Source organism: Tupaia chinensis, unplaced genomic scaffold (genome assembly GCF_000334495.1).
Source record: "Tupaia chinensis unplaced genomic scaffold, TupChi_1.0 Scaffold000402_1, whole genome shotgun sequence".
Taxonomy (NCBI): Eukaryota; Metazoa; Chordata; class Mammalia; order Scandentia; family Tupaiidae; genus Tupaia; species Tupaia belangeri.
The window spans coordinates 1,042,972-1,061,482 of NW_006159904.1; the positions used below are offsets into that span (position 1 = coordinate 1,042,972).

Below are 18,511 nucleotides of genomic sequence, written 5' to 3' on the forward strand. Positions count from 1 at the left end.
AAGAAATCACCCCCCCAGGGGGGATGGCCACACTGCAGTCCCTTCTCCTCCATTCTCCTCTCGGGATCTTGGGCACGCATGTACATGCGCCCGGCATGAGTTTTAAACCACCAGTTCCAGGACTTGAACCACAGTTGACTACATGGGAGACCAGTGATAAAACCATTATGCTAACTGCTGGTCCCTCCATCCTGTCAGGATTTTATGCATGTGTGCACATGCAACCAAACATGATTTCCAAGCCACCGAGTCTAGGATTTGAACAACTGGCCACATGCGATCCTTGTCATGGGCAGTCCTAGACTCAGTCTTATAAAAGAGTAAAATAAGGGAAAGCCTTCAACGGTATCTCACCAAAAAAAAGAAAAAAAACCAAAAAGACAACATGTGAATCACTATACAAAAATATCAATACTATATATGAATAATGAGTGTGGAAACCAAAATTAAAAGTACCATTTATAACTGCTGAATAAAAGAAACAAAATAAAACCCTTAGGTATAAATTAAGTAAAATATGTATAGAAATTGTCTTTTGAAACTAAAAATGTTGATTTCAGCCTCAACAGAGACATACACTGTTCATGGACTGGAAGATTCACATAACAAAGATGACAATTCTCCCGTAAAGTGATCAACAGGTTTAACTCAAATCCTTTAAAAATACTAACAAACTTTTTGTAATATAAATGATTATAAAATTTATATGGGGGACCAGCAGTTACCATAATGGCCATGTTGCTGGACTCCCACGTAGTCGACCGTGGTTCGAGTCCCGGACCCGGCAGCTTAAACTCAACGCTGGGCACGTGTATGAGTGCCCAAGATCCCAAGAGGAGAATGGAGAAGAAGGGATTGCGGCGTGACCATCCCCCCTGGGGGGTGATTTCTCACTTTCTGTCTCTCTGTCTGTCTCTGTCTTTCTGGCGAGCGCACGCACCCTATAGCAAAAACCTCTCAAAAAAAAAATTATATGGAAAGGTAAAGGATCAAGACTAGCTACAGTAATTCTGGAAAAACAGAATAAAGTGGGAGAAATCACAATCCACATTGATCAAAACACTGGCCGGGAGAGGCACACCTATCAGTGAAACAGAAGAGAGAATCCAGACACAGATCCACACAAATACAGTCAATTAACTTTTGATAAAGATACAAACAAGGTTAATTCAATTTAAGATAGGTTTTTCAGCAAGTGGCACTGGAATAATTGGCTATTCTTTGCCAAAACAAAAAAAGTCACAGATTTAAAACAGAAAACTATAAAATTGTTGGCAAAAAACATAGGAAAAAAAGGTTAGGACCTAGAGCTAGATAGAGTTCCTGGATATGACACCCAAGCCATACATCTTTGATATGACACTTAAGGCAAATTCCATAAAGGAAAGCAATAGTTAACTTAGATTTCATGAAAATAATGCAGATAAAATATTTCAGTATGTAATACAAGACTAAATATTTCTAAAGTTACATCTATCTAGTGGCAAATCTTGGATATAGAAAGAAATTTTAATTTCTTCAAAGCTGACTGACAGAGGACATTCTTTTTTTTTTTTTTTTTTTTTTGAGAGATTTTCACTATAGGGCACGTGCGCTCGCCAGACAGACAGAGAGAGAGACATTAGAGACAGAAAGCGAGAAATCACCCCCCAGGGGGGATGGTCACGCCGCAATCCCTTCTCCTCCATTCTCCTCTCGGGATCGTGGGCACGCATGCACATGCGCCCGGTGTGAGTTTTAAGCCACCGGGTCCAGGATGTGAACTGCGGTCGACTACGTGGGAGTCCAGTGACATAGCCATTATGCTAACTGCTGGTTCCCGACAGAGGACATTCTTGAACTTTCAACCCAGTACATGAAATGAACAACAGAAAGAAGCAAACCATATTGTCTCCATAAAAGACTTACTATAAAACAAAAATCTTAAAATGCAAATAACTCCAGTTGACACAAACTTCCCTCCTAAAACCACCCAATTAACACTAAAGAAGTATCTAAGACACTACAAACAGAATAAAATATTCACAAAGAAGCTGGAATAAAGACTAAGAACCTAGGGCCAGTAAGCAGTGTGGTTGTTGAGGTGCTTGACTCCCCACATGGCTGACTACAGTTCTAGTCCTGCCAGGAGTGTGTGTGAGCATACCCAAAATGGAGACTGTTATTTCCCTCTCTTCCCAAGAACAGGAGCCCTACATGAGCCCTATGGCAAAATTCTAAAAACAAACTAAGCTAAAAACCTTGAGTAAGAAATGCAAAGAAATAAAACTCAGACTAAACCTAAAAGGATGGAAAAAGTAGGCTCTGATAATTATTGATAAAGAGAAAGAAGTGAGAAATAGTAGTATTACCAGAGATAAATAAAGGTCATTTATTAATGATTAGGGGTCAATATTATAGGACATAAAAATCCTAAATGTTTATGAACCTTAACAATACAGCTTTAAATAATAACTTTCAGCAAAAACAGATAGAAATGTTCACAATTTTGGTTGAAGACTTCCACATTTCTCTTGGTGATTTATAGAATATGTATTAATAGAAAATCAGTAAGGATGTGGAACATCTGAATACCATCATCAATCAACTTTATCTTAATATAGAACAGTCCTAATGATAGCAGAATACACATTTCTTTTAAGTATACTTAAAATATTCATTAGGACAGATTGTATTCTGGATCATGAAACAAATCTCAACAAGTTAAAAGAAATGAAAATATTTTTACACATCGCTGTGGATTTAAACTGAAATTAATTATAGAAAGCTATCTGGAGAATCCTCACATATGTATAAATCAAACACATGTCAAAATAACCCATTTAAGATGAATTTATGGGAAAGAAAATTATACAGATGATGGAGCAGTGATAATGTAATGCTCCAAAGCTGGACCCACATGGGATGGTCTGGGTTCCCATCCTGGGCCCTCCCTGTGCACATCAGGTGCATGTGTGTGTATGTGATCACAATTAGTTGAAGCTGCAGATGCATCATGGTGTGAAGACCCTGTTGGTGGTGCCTCCCCTGTCTCTCTTTCAAGAAAGTAATAAATAAATAAAAAAGGAGAGAGAGAGGAAAAAAAAAAGAGAAAATTCTACGAAGTGAAAATGAAGGTACAATATATCAAAATTTGTAAAAGGAGATTAAGCAATACTAAGGAAGAAATGTACACTATTCAATGTTCTTTTAGAAAAGACTAATTTTAATCCAATAATCTAAGCCCACTTTAAGAAAACTGTTATATTGGGTCATCATGAAAACTCATGACACATTTTTGCAAAAAAAAAAAAAAAATGTCATGAGTTTCCTGATGACCCAATACAAGATCTTCCAAAAATAAAAAAGAACTGGGGGCCAACAGATGGCATAGTGATTAAGGTGCTGCTGGACCCCCACATGGCTGACTGCAGTTTGAATCCTGGACCTAGAGGCTTGGCTTGCTTTCTCATTTTCTCTCTTCTGGTGAGCACATGTGCTCTAGAGCAAGTTGATTAAAAAAAAATAATAATAATCCTAGCAGGGACCAGCAGTTGGCATAATGGCTATGTTGCTGGACTCCCATGTAGTCAACTGTGATTTGAGTCCTGGACCTGGTGGCTTAAACTCACTCTGGGCGCATGTGCTTGTGTGCCCAAGATCTTGAGAGGAGAACGGAGAAGGGACTGCAGCATGGCCATACCCACTGGGGAGTGATTTCTTGTTCTGTCTCTCTGTCTTTTAGCAAGCACATGCGCCCTATAGCAAAAACCTCTCAAAAAAAAAATCATAAATAAAATTATATAATTATGTTTAAACATTAAAAAGAACTAAATCTACACACTAAAAAAGCCCATTGTGGGGGACCAGCAAGTGGCATAGTTGTTAAGGCACTGGACTCCCATATATATATAACTGGTTTGAGTCCTGGACTTGGTGGCTTGAAAATCATACTGGTGCATATGCATGTGTGCCTAAAATCCCGAGAGGAAAATGGAGAAGGGACTGCCACATGGCCAACCCCCCAGGGGGTGATTTCTCACTTTCCCTCTCATTGTCTCTCTCTGGTGAGTGCACACGGTCTATGGCAAAAACCTAAAATAAATAAATAAATAAATAAGCCATAGAAAAGACATGGAAATATTGATATATATCCAGGTGAAAATATTAGACTTTCAAATATAATACTCAATAGATAGAAATGTTACTTGGTATACAAATGGATAAACAAAATGTGGTATCTACTAGAGGAATCTACTGCCAAGAATCTATTACTGAGACTACCAATTTATTAGAGGAAACTATTACCAAACTACCAAGACTTGATTGAGGAAACATGGGCCAAAGGACTGATAAACATATCATATTATTTAATTGTGAGCTAAGTACATTTCTAGGGTGGGAACAAGGAAACATTATTTTTTAAGTTTCTCATTCAATTTGAAGTAGCCAATGCTCCAAAACACAGTTCTTTCTACTTTAATTTACCTCCGTTTCTAGACAATTTCATTCTGGTTGGTGGGATAAATATATGTATTTTTGTCTGTCTATCACTTGCTTCATCATAATAGGCACATGTCTATTCTTTTCTTTTTTTTGAGAGGTTTTTGCTATAGGGTGCGTGTGCTCGCCAGACAGGCAGAGACAGACAGAGAGATAGAAAGCGAGAAATCACCCCCCAAGGGGGATGGCCATGCCGCAATCCCTTCTCCTCCATTCTCCTCTTGGGATCTTGGGCACGCACGCACATGCGCCCAGCGTGAGTTTTAAGCCACTGGGTCTGGGGCGCGAACCGCGGTCAGCTACATGGGAGTCCAGCAACACAGCCATTATGCTAACTGCTGGTTCCAGGCACATCTCTATTCTAATAGCAACAAAAACCCTATAAACAGAAAGAGGTTGACAGGGTAGAAAATACACAGACTACAAATGCATAAAGTCCTGAGTCTGAATCCTTATCTCAGGCATTCAGTTTACAGTTGCAAGTGTCATTTACTTGAATCTGATTCCAACTATGCAAGATGGAAGGTAACATATCTATTTAATACAATTGTATTAGAAATAGGCATCCAATAACTGACAGTTGCTTTTAATAAAGAAACATAGTACAGGAAATGTTCGTTCCAGCAAATTAAACATAGTTCTTGAAATGTATTTTGAAAAAGTTACAAACTCTATGGTAAAAGTATATGTAAGGTTAGGCAGGCCAGGTGGCGGGGTGGTTAAGGTGGCTAGATTCCACATGGGCAACTGTACAGTTTAAGTCCTGGTGGCTTGAAAAACAGTGGGCACATGTGCATGCATGCCCGTGTCCTCTCCCCAAACCCTGAAGCATATATAGAGGGCTAGAGTACCCATACCTGTTCCCCAGGCTGTTGAGGACTGGAAGTTGTGGGCTGCTGAGGCTGTGGTGGTGTAAACTGAGACAGTTGCTGTTGTTGCTGCTGCAGAGTGTTAAAAATGAGTGAACCTCCTGGAAACTATTAAGGATTAAAACAAGAATTCATTAGCTAATTTCACATTATTGTTATATGAAATATTTACATTTCTTTATTCCACAAATATTTTAGGCATATTTCTATGTCAGGCACTATTCTAGGCACTGAGGAAACAGACAAGAACAAAAGACGAAACGGAGTATGTTGCCTGACTTCAAAAATAGACTTAGAGGGGGCTAGCAGATGGTATAGTGGTTACATTGCTAGACTCCCACATGGTTGACAGTGGTTCAAGTCCCAGACCCGGTGGCTTGAAACTCATATGGGGCGCATGTGCACGTGTGCGTGCCCAGGATTCCAAGAATGGAGAAGAGATTATGACGTGGTCATCCCCCCCCCCCCAGTCATTTCTCACTTTCTTTCTCACTATCTCAGTCCCTCCCCCGACCCCTGAGCATATGTGCCCTAAGGCAAAAACCTCTCAGAGGAAAAGAAAAAGATTTAAAGGTGCCAGCAGGTGGCCTGGTAGTTAAGGAGCTGAACTCTCACATGGCCAACCATGAGTCCTATACTAGGTGGCCTGAAAATCACACTAGGTGCAAGTGCATGCATCTCCAAGATCCCAGGAGGAAAATGGAAAAGGGATTGTGGTGTGGCGACCTGGGGGTGGGGTGGGATGTGTGTGTGTGTGTGATTTCTTACTTTCCCTCTCACTGTTTATCTCTCTCTAGCAAGTACACGTGCCCAATGGCAAAAACCATAAACAAACAAACAAAATAGAGGGCCCAGCAGGTGGCAGAGGTTAAAGCAGCTGGCTCTCACACAGCCAACTCTGCAGTTCGAGTCCCAGCCTCAGCAGCTTGAAAATCACACCAGGTACGTGTGCACACATGCCCAAAAAACCCCAAATGGAGAAGGGATTTGTGGTGTGGCCAACTCCCCTGGGGGGTGATTTCTCACTCTCTCCAGCCCCCCATCTATCTCTCTAGACAGCACACATACCTTATAGCAAAAACTAAAATAAAAGGATTGGAGACAGTTTTTAAGTGCTATTGCTTTGGGATCCCAAATAAGCTAATACTCTCAAACAAATCTTTCTGCTTCAAGTTAAAAGTTAGTGATCCGAATTAATATACTTTTTTTATTGAATTCTTATACGTCAGTACAAAAGAACATTAAATGCTTTAGAAAATATAAATAAGAAACTTGTGAATCAAATATATATTAAGAAATCTCATCTTCCAAAATTTGCCCTAACTTTACCCCCCAAAAAAGAAACATGCACAGATTTTTATAACATGGTAAGGAATTCCAAACTTGAGAAAGTGCATTATATGTGCATAGAGACCATTACTTGCTGTCATTCAGAATTTAAATAAATTTGAATTAAAAAAAAAAAGAGAAACTGGTTTCAAGAAAACTCCAGGTTGAAATGCTGCTTTCCAAATGCACCAGGAGACAGTTTTTCCATTTTAAGCTGTAAGGAGTGTAAGTTATATGCACTTGGAGGTCCTTAGGAGAGACTTCAAGCAAATACCAACTGAAGAACTCTGTGCAGTAGGAAAAAAAGGTGTCCTTGGATCAATAATATCTAGATCCAGCACAGCTCAACATTAGGTAAATTTGGGTATAGCACAGGTTGATTGTTCCTTCTTCCACCAGTAGATAGTAAATATAGAAAAATATAATAGACTTAAAAAGGGGATTTGTCCTTATTTCTCATTATTGGTACTATACAGAATGCTCAATATTCTTAACACCGACACCGAGCCCTGAGACAAATTCCAATAGCAATACTCAATAAAGTAGGCTAAATAAACCAGTGTAATTTGAAGTCTTGTCCATATTACAAGTACATTGTTCTGGTGCTATAGTCTGAAAATGCTGACACTATTTTTATCCTGTATATGAAATAAATTAGAAGTTTTAGCACCAAATACCCTCAGATCTTCATATCGGGCCTACCTTTAAGTCCTCTGTAAACGATCTCTTCCACCTCCAAACTGCTGGCTTAATAACTAACTTTTCTTTAGGTTAAAGAACCTAGCTAACTTAAGACCTGATATATTCTAAGTTCAAAATGTATACTAAATTCTCCATCTTCTATAGCTCTTTATGAATATGCTGACACTGGTAATACATACAAGAAAAGCAGACTCATCATTAGCTACGAACTATTGGGTGGTCACAAAAGTCATAACTTATTTTTCTATGCAAAAACACGTCATGACTTTTCTGACAACCCAATATAATCCAATGAATGTGTACTGAATGATTTATTAGGTACCTGCCACTGTATTAGTACATCTTACTCTCCTCAAGAAAATAATACATTTAAAAATTTTCATTCATGTATATAATCTCCTGTAAGCAAACAGTGTGACATATATTTATTTATATGTAAAATAGCTATTGAGGGAGGAAGTATTTTCGAAGTGTATCTATTACTACTACCGTAGCCAAGTATCCTCTTTGGAAGGAGGGACAGCTAGTTTTGATTAGGCTGCACTGCTGAAGCTAATATTAAGTGTGTTATACTGGACATGGACCCTCTTCTTCCTTATATGATTAACCATGCGAAGGTAGCAACAATAAGCATATTGTTAGAAAATTATTAATAGAGCTCTGTATTTCAAAGTATTTTTCAAACCAAATGGAACACCTGTCAAATAAAACTCATGGTTATAACAGAACTAAAACTTTCTTACACATAAAAACAGTTTTTATTATATGTCGATACAATTTATCTGCTGTCTGCAAAATGAGCTTATTTTTTCATACGTTTAAAAATACCTTAAAAACACTTCAGTATTTTTCAATACGGTTATTTTATTCAGGTTATTTTATTCAAAGATGGGGAGCACCACATGGTTGATTCCATGGTTTAGGTCCCAGACCTAGCGGCCTGAAAAACGTGCCAGATGTGTGTGTAAGCATGCCCAAAATTCCAAGAGGAGAATGAAGAAAGTATTATGGCATGGCCATTCCCCTAAGGGATGACTTATCTCTCTTTCTCTGACAAACATGCATGCCCTATAGTAAAAACTAAAAGTTAAATTCTGTGAATAAGGATCAAACCTGAAAGTCAAAAACAATACTTCAATCTGAATTTATTCCTAAAAATCTATGATGCAACACAGAGCTTATCTTAGAGCCAAAGGTGGCAAACGTTTTCTGTAAAGGGCCAGTATGTAGGCTTTTGGGGCCCTAAATGGTCCCTGTTACATGTTTTTTTTTTTTTTTTAAATAATCCTTTAAGAACGTAAAACTGGGGGCCAGAAGGTGGTGTGGTGATTAAGGGCCTGGACTCCTACATGGCCAGCCACAGTATGATTCCCATACGTGGCAGCTTGAAAAATCAGACTGGGTGCCTGTGCGTGCATGCCCAAGATTCCTGGAGCAGAGTAGAGAAGAGATTGCACTGTGGCCACCTCCTCTTAGGGATGATTTCTCACTCTCTCTCTCCTTGCCTCTCTGTCTCAATGGTGAGCACACACACCCTATGGCAAAAATAAAATAAAACAGGGATCAGCGATAGAGTGGTAAAATGTGATGCTTTAAGGCTGTTGCATGTGAAAATGCTCCCAGTTTGCACGCCATACAACTTAGTGAGTACACCAGACATAGGAATGCCCATGACCTTGGGCTGGCTAAAGCTGTGGGTGGATGATAGCATCAAGACCCTGTTGGGGCACTATTTATCACACTGGCTGAATTAAAAGAAATAACAACAAAAATTCTTAGCTTAACTTGCTGATCCCAGTCTCAAAGTTATGTGTCTATTTTGCTTATTAACAAAATATAACAATTTGAGCACAAATTAAAAATGTATCTTAGGCCCAACTGTAATGTCACACTGATAGTGTCATTGCTTGGGAAGATGATAAGCTGCATGGGAGGATCAAGTTTGGTTCACGGACAACCTAAGCAGTCTGGGTACATGCCTATAATCCTAACTAAATGCAAAGCTGGACAGGAGTATATTAATGCAGTAAAACCCTGTCAAAAATACCTATCTCTGTCTCTTTCTCTCTCATAGAAAAAAAAAGTATTTAGAACTTTATCAGGTAATTTTATTAAAACAGTAAGAGGCAGGAAATTTACATATGATACTACCAAAGCCTTGTATGAGAAACTAAAAAAGTATAATCAAATTAAAATGACAGAAGTTGATAACACTTTCATGAGAATTTTCTCTGAAAAAAAAAATGACTTAACTCTCTTTAAAAGTGGATGACATCTGTATCATGTTTTCTAGCTTACCAAAAGCATTTTTGTACTTCGTTTATTTCTCGTAAATACCAACTAAAGATATTTTCACTCCCATTATAGAGGAGATGAAACTGAGGTTGAGAGAAAACTTTTCTCTTTAGTGACTTTGGTAGCTTTTCTAAGACCCCACAGTTAGGATCTGGAATAACATGTAAATGTTACAACCAGAATTACATGGTAAGTGTAAATTCCCTAAGCTAAAGATTTGATACCATTTACAGGGCTTCTACCATTAAGGCACATTTATGCTTATTAAAATAAGAACATAAGCTAGAATTAGGACATCACAGCAACTTGTTAACATGTTTAAATTATTTTCTTTGGGCTCTCTTTTTCCTAACTCACAGAAAGTATCTTATAAATTTTTCTTACTATGTTGTTTGTTCTTCCTGTTTGATTCTTCTTCAGTAGTAAGAAATTGAATTGTTTCAAGATACTACACACATTTCTTTAAAGAGCATCAAAAATTGCACACATTGCTATATCTGTTTTCTAGGACATGTATTAGTAACGACCACTACAACAAATACTTTTGAAAGCTTATCATGTCACAGTTAAAGTACTTCATCTGATTTACTCATTTAATCCTCACAACTATGAGTTAAGCTACTACTATTCACATTTTATTTATAAGGCAAATAAGGCAGACAAGTGTCCCTACATTACACAACTAGAGAGTTGCATAAGTGAGATTTAAACTGAGGCAGCTGGCTCTGGAATCTAGGCTTTTAATTGCCATTCCATGTACTCTTCTATATAATGTACATTTTCAAAAAACATTTATTTTTCCTGGAACAAAACTACACTGACAAAAATTAAGGCTACCATATTTAATTTTATTATAATGTTTGAAACATCAGAGATTTAATTTATTAGACTTACAGCTTATCAAGGTTTTTTTACAGAAGCTGATTACTATTTTATTGGGTCATCAGAAAAGTCATGATGCATTTTTGCATGGAAAAACATAGAAAAATATTCATGACTTTTCTAATGATTTAATAGTCCGAATACCAGAAGTTTAAAGGCTTTTAAAATAAAACACCTGAATGTATTATAATAATTTATAAAATAATCACATGTTTAAATATCTTTAGTAACAGCCTTTAACACTTTTATTTTAGTATGTACTTTATTACTTTACAGTTTCTTACTTCCAATATTCTGACCTGCTTGAGAAGCTGCCTGCATTGCAGTAGGCAATGCATTTGGTAGCAGACCTCCTGAGGGTAGAAGGCCGCTCAGGTTTATTCCTGCAGGAGTTATGGCACCAGTGTTACAGCCCAGCATTGGGTTTGAACCACTCATCAAAGCCTGGGCCCCACTGTAGGAAAATGAGACAAAGCATTAAACTTGGACTGTAAAATAAAAAAAAATAGCCACATAATATCTCATGTTAAAAACCAAACTATTAGACAAACACAATTAGGTATATTTCTCTGTCCTAAATATCAACTTCTAGGCTCAGTTTCAATTTAACATCAGAATATGACAGCAAGGATAGCTCAAAGTAAGTACCGTGTATTTATCATAGTTTAAAATATAATTTGGAAAAGTGCTAACCAAGGAATTAAAAGATGGTAACAAAGAGAACAAACGGGGAACCAGCAGTTGCGTAATGGCTATGTCGCTGGACTCCCACATAGTCGACCGCGGTTCGCGTCCCGGACCCAGTGGCTTAAAACTCACGCCGGGCACATGTGCGTGTGTGCCCAGGATCCCAAGAGGAGAATGGAGGAGAAGGGATTGTGGCGTGCCATCCCCCCTGGGGAATGATTTCTTGCTTTCTGTCTCTATGTCTCTGTCTGTCTGGTGAGCGCACACGCCCTATAGCGAAAATCTCTCCAAAAAAAAAAAGAGAACAAACAGGAAAATCTAAGCTGTTATCAATATCAAGTATCACCTTAGTGCAGGCAGATGTATTACCTATGACATACATGTGAGGCAGCTTCTATCTATACTATTTTCTGGTTGTATAATATGTAATCTTCTTAATATCACATATAAAAACATTTCTAGATGGGTTGAGACTATCTTTAAAAAATAAATTAGACATTAATGCAAACTTACCAAACAGAGCCCACTACATTGATGAAGTTAAGTCCAGCAGAGTTTGCCATGACCTGGGTGGCCGTGGTTCCTGTAGTTATAGATGTTACCATGGTAGAAAGAGGAATGGTCGTTACAGGCATTGCCTGGCTCAGAGACCTTTGCTGCTGAGCAAACTGAGTTAACAAAGTGGGCTGAGGGGTGAAGCCTGAATCTTGGGGAGAAAGGGTGGCTGAAGGGGTACTAGGAGTTGAGCTGAGAGCATCAGGAGGGTGTGGGGTCGATGAAGGGGTTGGTGTAGGAGTAGATGGCTTAGGAGTTCCAGATCCTGCTCATTGAGAAAAATAAAAATTGCTAGTTTGTTATAAATGGCCAGTCCTTTTTAAAATAAGGTTAATGGAATCTTACTTAGCACTGACAATTTGTTCCAGTTTTTTTTAAGCAGTTAACTGCAAGTGTTAATTTCTACACATGATACAAGAGTGTTACTACACTCAATTACAATTAAGGATGCAGTATATCACCTAAAAATTCCATTAGAGATGCTATTACAGTAACAGTAAAAATGTACATTTGTATTCTACCACAATACCCATTTAAAAGTTAGTTTCCTACATGCTACCCTTAGCCTAAAAAGTTCAAAAGGAATTCAAATTAAGTTTTGTTATTTACGATTTCACTAATTCAAGACTTCATTTAAAAGTATTGCTTATTTAGTGTAATAGTCTGAGATAAACTGTGAACATATTTAATAAATTACATACGGTTAATAATCATACTTGGCACCTAAATATACATGTTTAATTCCTAAGGCATCAAGTTCACCCTGACAAACAAATTTACAAAAACAGTAATAAAGCAAATATTTGACAGATAATACTGCATCTTTAACAGTAACTGTGTACTTCTGTTTAAATGTAGAATGTATAGAAAATCTGTTGTGAATGAAGTATGCACAGTTTATCAATTTTTTAAAAAAACAAAAAACAAAAAACAAAAACCAAAAAAGTAAAACCAAAAGCTCTTGAGGTGTTTTCTTTTTTAGCTTTCATGTCCTGCAGAAAGAAAGGAAAGAAATGTGAATGTCCAGAAGCTGTCACTCAACCCTTACTTAAAGTAACAACTGTGTGCAGATTACCATAATCCATACCCACAACATAAGAAGTGTGAATAAGACTTTCAGAAAATTTATGTATTTTTCTTTGTGCAAAACAAGAAGGCAGAAAAATTACACCTTTTGAGCTATCAAGATGAAGATGTTTATTTACATCTAATGCAAAGACCACCTATCACTGTGCAGTGTACTAAAACTTTCACCACACATTAGTTATCTCTGAAAAAATCTAAAAAACTGGAATACTTTTTTCCCCAAATTGGTACCTAAAATAAACACTCACTAATTTGAAGAACTACTAAGCTAATGCTAGCATTCTTTTATAACTCATCTTGATGTTAAAAATGTATTTAGTAGTAAAACCTACATTTTAATATCTTCAGGATAATACTTTATGATCATCATCACAGTTTAGTAATTGACAATAATTTATAAAAGAGTGTAGGAGTGTTTTTGAAATACTGATTTTCCGTTTATTGTTTCACCACCTTGGAACTTGCTGGTTTTGTACACATACAAAGATAGGACCCTGCAGCAACAGCTTATGACATTTTTCTCGTATCAGTCACACAGTTTACATAAAATATAAAATGATCCTAAGAGTAACACTGGAATTAAAAAAAAAGTATTTTGGAATCCTATTGCTGCATGTTAACTATCAGATTATTTTTTTAAGGAGATGTGAAGGTTGCAAGTCTATAAGAAAGGTATACAGAGTGCATACAGATACAGAAAAACAAGTACAATTACAATAACACATAATACATACAATCAACAAGAGCTCTGCCTGAAGCTTCTGCCAACTGATACATTTCAGGTACACAGTACATTTGGATTTCACTATTTCACAGGTTGAAAACAGGCTGCTCTTAAAAAGTACTAATGCAAAAGCTTATGAAGATTTAATGAAGAATTTAAGTTATGACTCACTTTGTGATGAGCTGGCAGGTGACAGGGCAGCTGGAGAAAGCATGCTAACTTGACTGAGATCCACAGATGACTTCCGCGAAAGATTTGGTGGCTTAGAAGGAGGAGGAGGAGTTGGAGATTTAAGAAAGCTGCTTGCCTGTTGTGGTGTAAAATAGTTACCTAGAAGAATATAAATTTCCTAGATTTACAACTTAAAAATCTATGAATCACAGAAATCAAAATGTGAGTAAAGTTTTAAAAACCAGTTATAATTTGATGATGTTTCCTACTAGATGACAGAAAACTAAGGAATACAATACCTGAGGAACTATTTCCTGAACCAGAGGGAAGTTTGATGGGTGGAGGTCGATGTTTTACTCCCTTCCCCAGTACTGAAGACTGAACTGACACAGTCTCAGGCTGCAGAAATATAGTGACATTAAACAAAGTTATTAAAATTAAAACCCCTGAAAGACTTGAATCAAAACACAACTGATAACTAAGTGCTCTTAGATGTTACAAACTGAATATTATATACACTTCAGAGGAACATAATTTCACACAACATGAAGTGAGTTACAATACACATAATACATGTGGGAAAGGTTCTGAGTACTAGGGTCAGGAGAAGAGTCTGAGGGAGAAGGGCAGAGGAGTAAGATGAAGACACAGCTTCCACCCTTCTATTTCTATTTTCTTCAGGAAAATAGCAACTGCTGAAGCTGGATGACTACAACACAGGTAAGCATTATACTTTTCTTTTTACTTTGGTGTACATTTGAAATTTCTATTACAAAAAGTTAAATAATAAAAAAAGTTTTAAAAGTAAAACAAAACTTGGGAACCAGCAGTTAGCGTAATGGCTATGTCGCTAGACTCCCACATAGTCTACTGCGGTTTGCGTCCCGGACCCGGTGGCTTAAAACTCACGCCGGGTGCATGTGCGAGCATGCCCAAGATCCCGAGAGGAGAATGGAGGAGAAGGGATTGCGGCGTGACCATCCCCCCTGGGGGGTGATTTCTCGCTTTCTGTCTCTATGGCTCTCTCTGTCTGGCGAGCACATGTGCCCTATAGCGAAAAAAAAAAAAAAAAGTAAAACAAAACTACACAATATTCCCCTCACAAAATGATCCCTAACTTTTCTTAGATTACTTGAGAAACAATGAGGTGCTAAAAAGTAGCAGCAATAAAACATACTTCTGTTTCTTTCCCAGGAGAAAGCTGACTCAGACTGGCTGAGCCACTTGAGCTGTGTGACATCTTGACGGGACATTTGGCTTCATTCTGGACCAATTCCTGGTACTGATTGACTACCCTAAAATATTCAGAGAAAACAGGCAAAGAGTAGCTAACCTCATTTAAACACAATATATAGGAAATGACTACTAATGGCTAGTAATGAGAAAAATAAAATCGCCCCAAAACCACAAAAATTAAATTTCGCAATTTATCTTTATGCCAAAAGTACAATCCTTAAATTTTTTTAACAAATCGGCTAATGTTCAAAACGATTTGCTAATTAACTATCTATAGTTTCAATAACTTACTTCTGAATACAGAAATTTCAGAGACTATTTGACCAATAAGCAGTCAAAGAAATCACACATTATTCTCTTACACAATGATTAAAGTACTAGTTAGAAATCATCTTGAGTTGTATTTGTTTCCTTATTTAAAACAATGTTTTAAATATTATTCTTTTAATTATTTCCTTAATTCTATGAAAAAATATACTAATTATTAAAGAATGTTAGAAAATCTAATTAAGTCCCCCAAAATCTTATCCTATGAAAATAACTGCTCTTAGTAGTTTAGTACCACATCCATTTGGTAGTTTTTTTTTTTTTTTTAGACTCAATGGGATTTTAAAGTTGGAAGTCACATTAAGAGATTTTAGTAGCCAGTGATCTTATTTTATAGCTAAGGCCCATAAATATGAAATGACATATCTTAGACCAGCAGATGGCATCAGTATAATTAGTAAAATCCTACTAAGGTTGAAAAGATTTTCATATCCACTGTGACCAAAATCAAAGATACAAGTATTTTTTACCTCTCAGCATCAGTCTTTGATCCAATAATGAACCTAAATGTTGGGAGAGAAAAAAAAAGGGTTACTTTTGAAGTCTTCGTATTTTAATCACAGTAATTTTATTAAATCTACCAGGATCGTGAAAAAGAACTAAAAATACATTTAGACTTATGAAGCAATGAACAAATTTGGCATCAATTATGAAATAACCATGTGAATAATTTTTTTATAGAGAGAACATGCTCAAAAAAGAGTAAGAAACAGAAAGCATCCTTGACAGGTCTTGTTATACTATGACTCCCTATATCCTCTCCTTCTGGATCCTGGGTACCCATATGCACACCTCGCATGTTTTTAGGCCCACCCAGAGATCTCAACCACAGTCAGCCATATGGTGTCCAGTACTGTAGTCTGTACCCCATAGACTGTGCTACCTCAACTGGGCCAATTATCTGAATAATTTAACTTAAGGGAGATTTATTTTAGCACAAAACTTTTTTTTAATTTATTAAAAATTTTTTTGCAAGTCAATTTTAAAAATTAATTTTAATTATTATTTATACATTAATCATTGTACATCATTTAGACTGTAAAGAGACTTTACCCAGCATGATATACACCTCAGAGCACAAAACTTATTTATCAAAACTATCTGAGCTGAAAGTTACCAAGTGCTATTCTACTCTTTCAGGTATTGGCCCTATAGTTAAGAATCACCCTGTTTAAGACCTTTGTCCTTCCCCCTGTCACTTTAACCCTTGATTCTGGAAACTGTTAATATCTACATAGTAGGACCTTAGACTACATTTCAGACAAGGAATACAATGCATCACCAATTCAAATACAGTATCTTCACTAAGTCATTTTAAAAGGCTTGACATTTATGATTTTTTTTTAACACATTAAAATAGTGAGTTTATTTTTAATTACCAATTTGAATGATCATCTGTGGAGGAGCTGGAAAACAAAATATAAAAAAAGAATAAAAAAACAAACTTGATTAATGAAACTCAAACTTTAACCTTGTACTTATTAAATAAAGTAATTTATGAACATGGAATAATGATTGGAAGATAAACATAGCAACATTTTTGCAACAACTTCCTGATGTAAAGACAAAAAATTCAGTTCTCTTTGTGTCAAAGATATTAGTGAATTGGCTTTTTGGACTAATTTTTTCACTAAAGAATACTGTGCTATACTTTTGCATTCTAAAAAAGTTAATAAATTTAAAATGACCTTTGTTTTTAAAAGTGAGACTTTAAAAATATAAGCAATATCTGACCTCTGACTACATTAATAAAACTGATAATGTGCTTGTTATTTAAACATACTATTTCCTGGACACTTCATGCTCACAAAGATGTTAAAGTCATAAGTGGATAAATATATAACATAAATATAGGGAGAGAGCTATCATGGGCATATTCTTCAAAGCTAGCATATAAATAGTTATACCATAGTTCTGGTTTTTTTTTATGAAATTATTATTTTAATGAACTCTTGGACAACATGGTAACTATGAATCAAGATCACTAAATGTAATAGAAATAGTCAACAAATAAATGCCTGAAAGGAAATTTTACTCATTAAGTCACAGTAGTTGGTAAACAGATCTGGATGCCTGACTTTGTCCATTACATGTATTTAACAGAACTCACTGGGATGGAGACATCTGGCTATCACTTTCTTCATCTGCTTTACATGGCTGTATTTTACCATAGTAAAGTGGGTCACCAAGAGACTGCAAGATGGTCAGTTTTGTTTTCTGATACTGATTACCAGCTTCACATTCAAATACATAATCATCTTTTATATCCTGAAAAAGACAAGAGCATCCCCCCAAATAAATACCTCCTCAAGTAAATAAGCAACCAGAATTAGCCAAAACTGGGGATTAGTGATGCATTTAATAAGGCATTAACACATACTAATGTATACTAAAATAATATTAGTATGTGTTAACATGTACCATTGATACATATATTAATATACATTTTGAGAATCCTAACAGTAAACACGTACTGAACATTGTTGTCGGCTTTCTACAAGTACTGCCATGTGTAATCAGCACCAAATCCTATTAACTCTCACTTTCAGCTGAGGGAACTAAGTAGAGAGGTTAAGTGTTGCCTGGGGTCACACAGATAACCAGTACTATCCCCCCACCACTACCCCCATCTGACCCTCATGTTGCCCTGCCCCTCCACACTAAGCAGGGCTGTATAGAATTCTTTTTAACATGATACTTAGGAAATATGAGTTTCAATGGGGTAATCAAATGAGAGAAAATATGACAGAATTTCATATACTAGACATGAATTATAAATATTAGATCATATTAAGAGAAAACTTTTAAAAGCAGTTTTGGAAGCTCAACTATATACATTTTTGGCTTAGGAGAATATTTGTCCTTAGTCTTTCTGTCATCACGCACCCAAATCTCATCATTTCTCACCTAAGGTTCCTTTAATAAAGTATGCCTATTTCTCCCTTTAGGAAGTTATTACTGGAATTAACAAACTTATATAGAGCATTACTGTTCATCCTTGGAAGAATTTACTAGTTTGAAGCAGAAAACAAATCAGAACTACCAACATCCAACCACAGAGTAAAAATGCACTTGTGCATTAAAATTGCTTTTAAAAACTGAAATAATATTTTCTATTAAAAAACAAAAAAGCAAAATAGGTGTTTTTTCTTGTAGTTCACCGAAC

The 18,511-nt window shown here is 36.4% G+C and overlaps 1 protein-coding gene across 2 annotated transcripts in view; it reads right to left on the reverse strand.

The window, feature by feature from the left end:
* Window positions 1–18,511, reverse strand: part of SUPT20H (SPT20 homolog, SAGA complex component) — a 56,174-nt gene that overhangs the window by 3,207 nt on the left and 34,456 nt on the right. The window contains exons 14-24 of one of the 2 annotated variants that reach the window (XM_027774088.1): window positions 17,456–17,613; window positions 16,725–16,751; window positions 15,816–15,848; window positions 14,960–15,077; window positions 14,082–14,181; window positions 13,783–13,941; window positions 11,760–12,066; window positions 10,859–11,013; window positions 8,030–8,079; window positions 6,921–6,926; window positions 5,340–5,459 (exon numbers count right to left, since the gene is read on the reverse strand). In XM_027774088.1, coding sequence (XP_027629889.1) covers window positions 5,340–5,459; window positions 6,921–6,926; window positions 8,030–8,079; window positions 10,859–11,013; window positions 11,760–12,066; window positions 13,783–13,941; window positions 14,082–14,181; window positions 14,960–15,077; window positions 15,816–15,848; window positions 16,725–16,751; window positions 17,456–17,613 — 1,233 coding nt within the window. Of the gene's footprint in view, window positions 1–5,339; window positions 5,460–6,920; window positions 6,927–8,029; window positions 8,080–10,858; window positions 11,014–11,759; window positions 12,794–13,782; window positions 13,942–14,081; window positions 14,182–14,959; window positions 15,078–15,815; window positions 15,849–16,724; window positions 16,752–17,455; window positions 17,614–18,511 lie in introns of those variants that run through there. The other variant, XM_027774087.1, reaches the window with a different exon arrangement.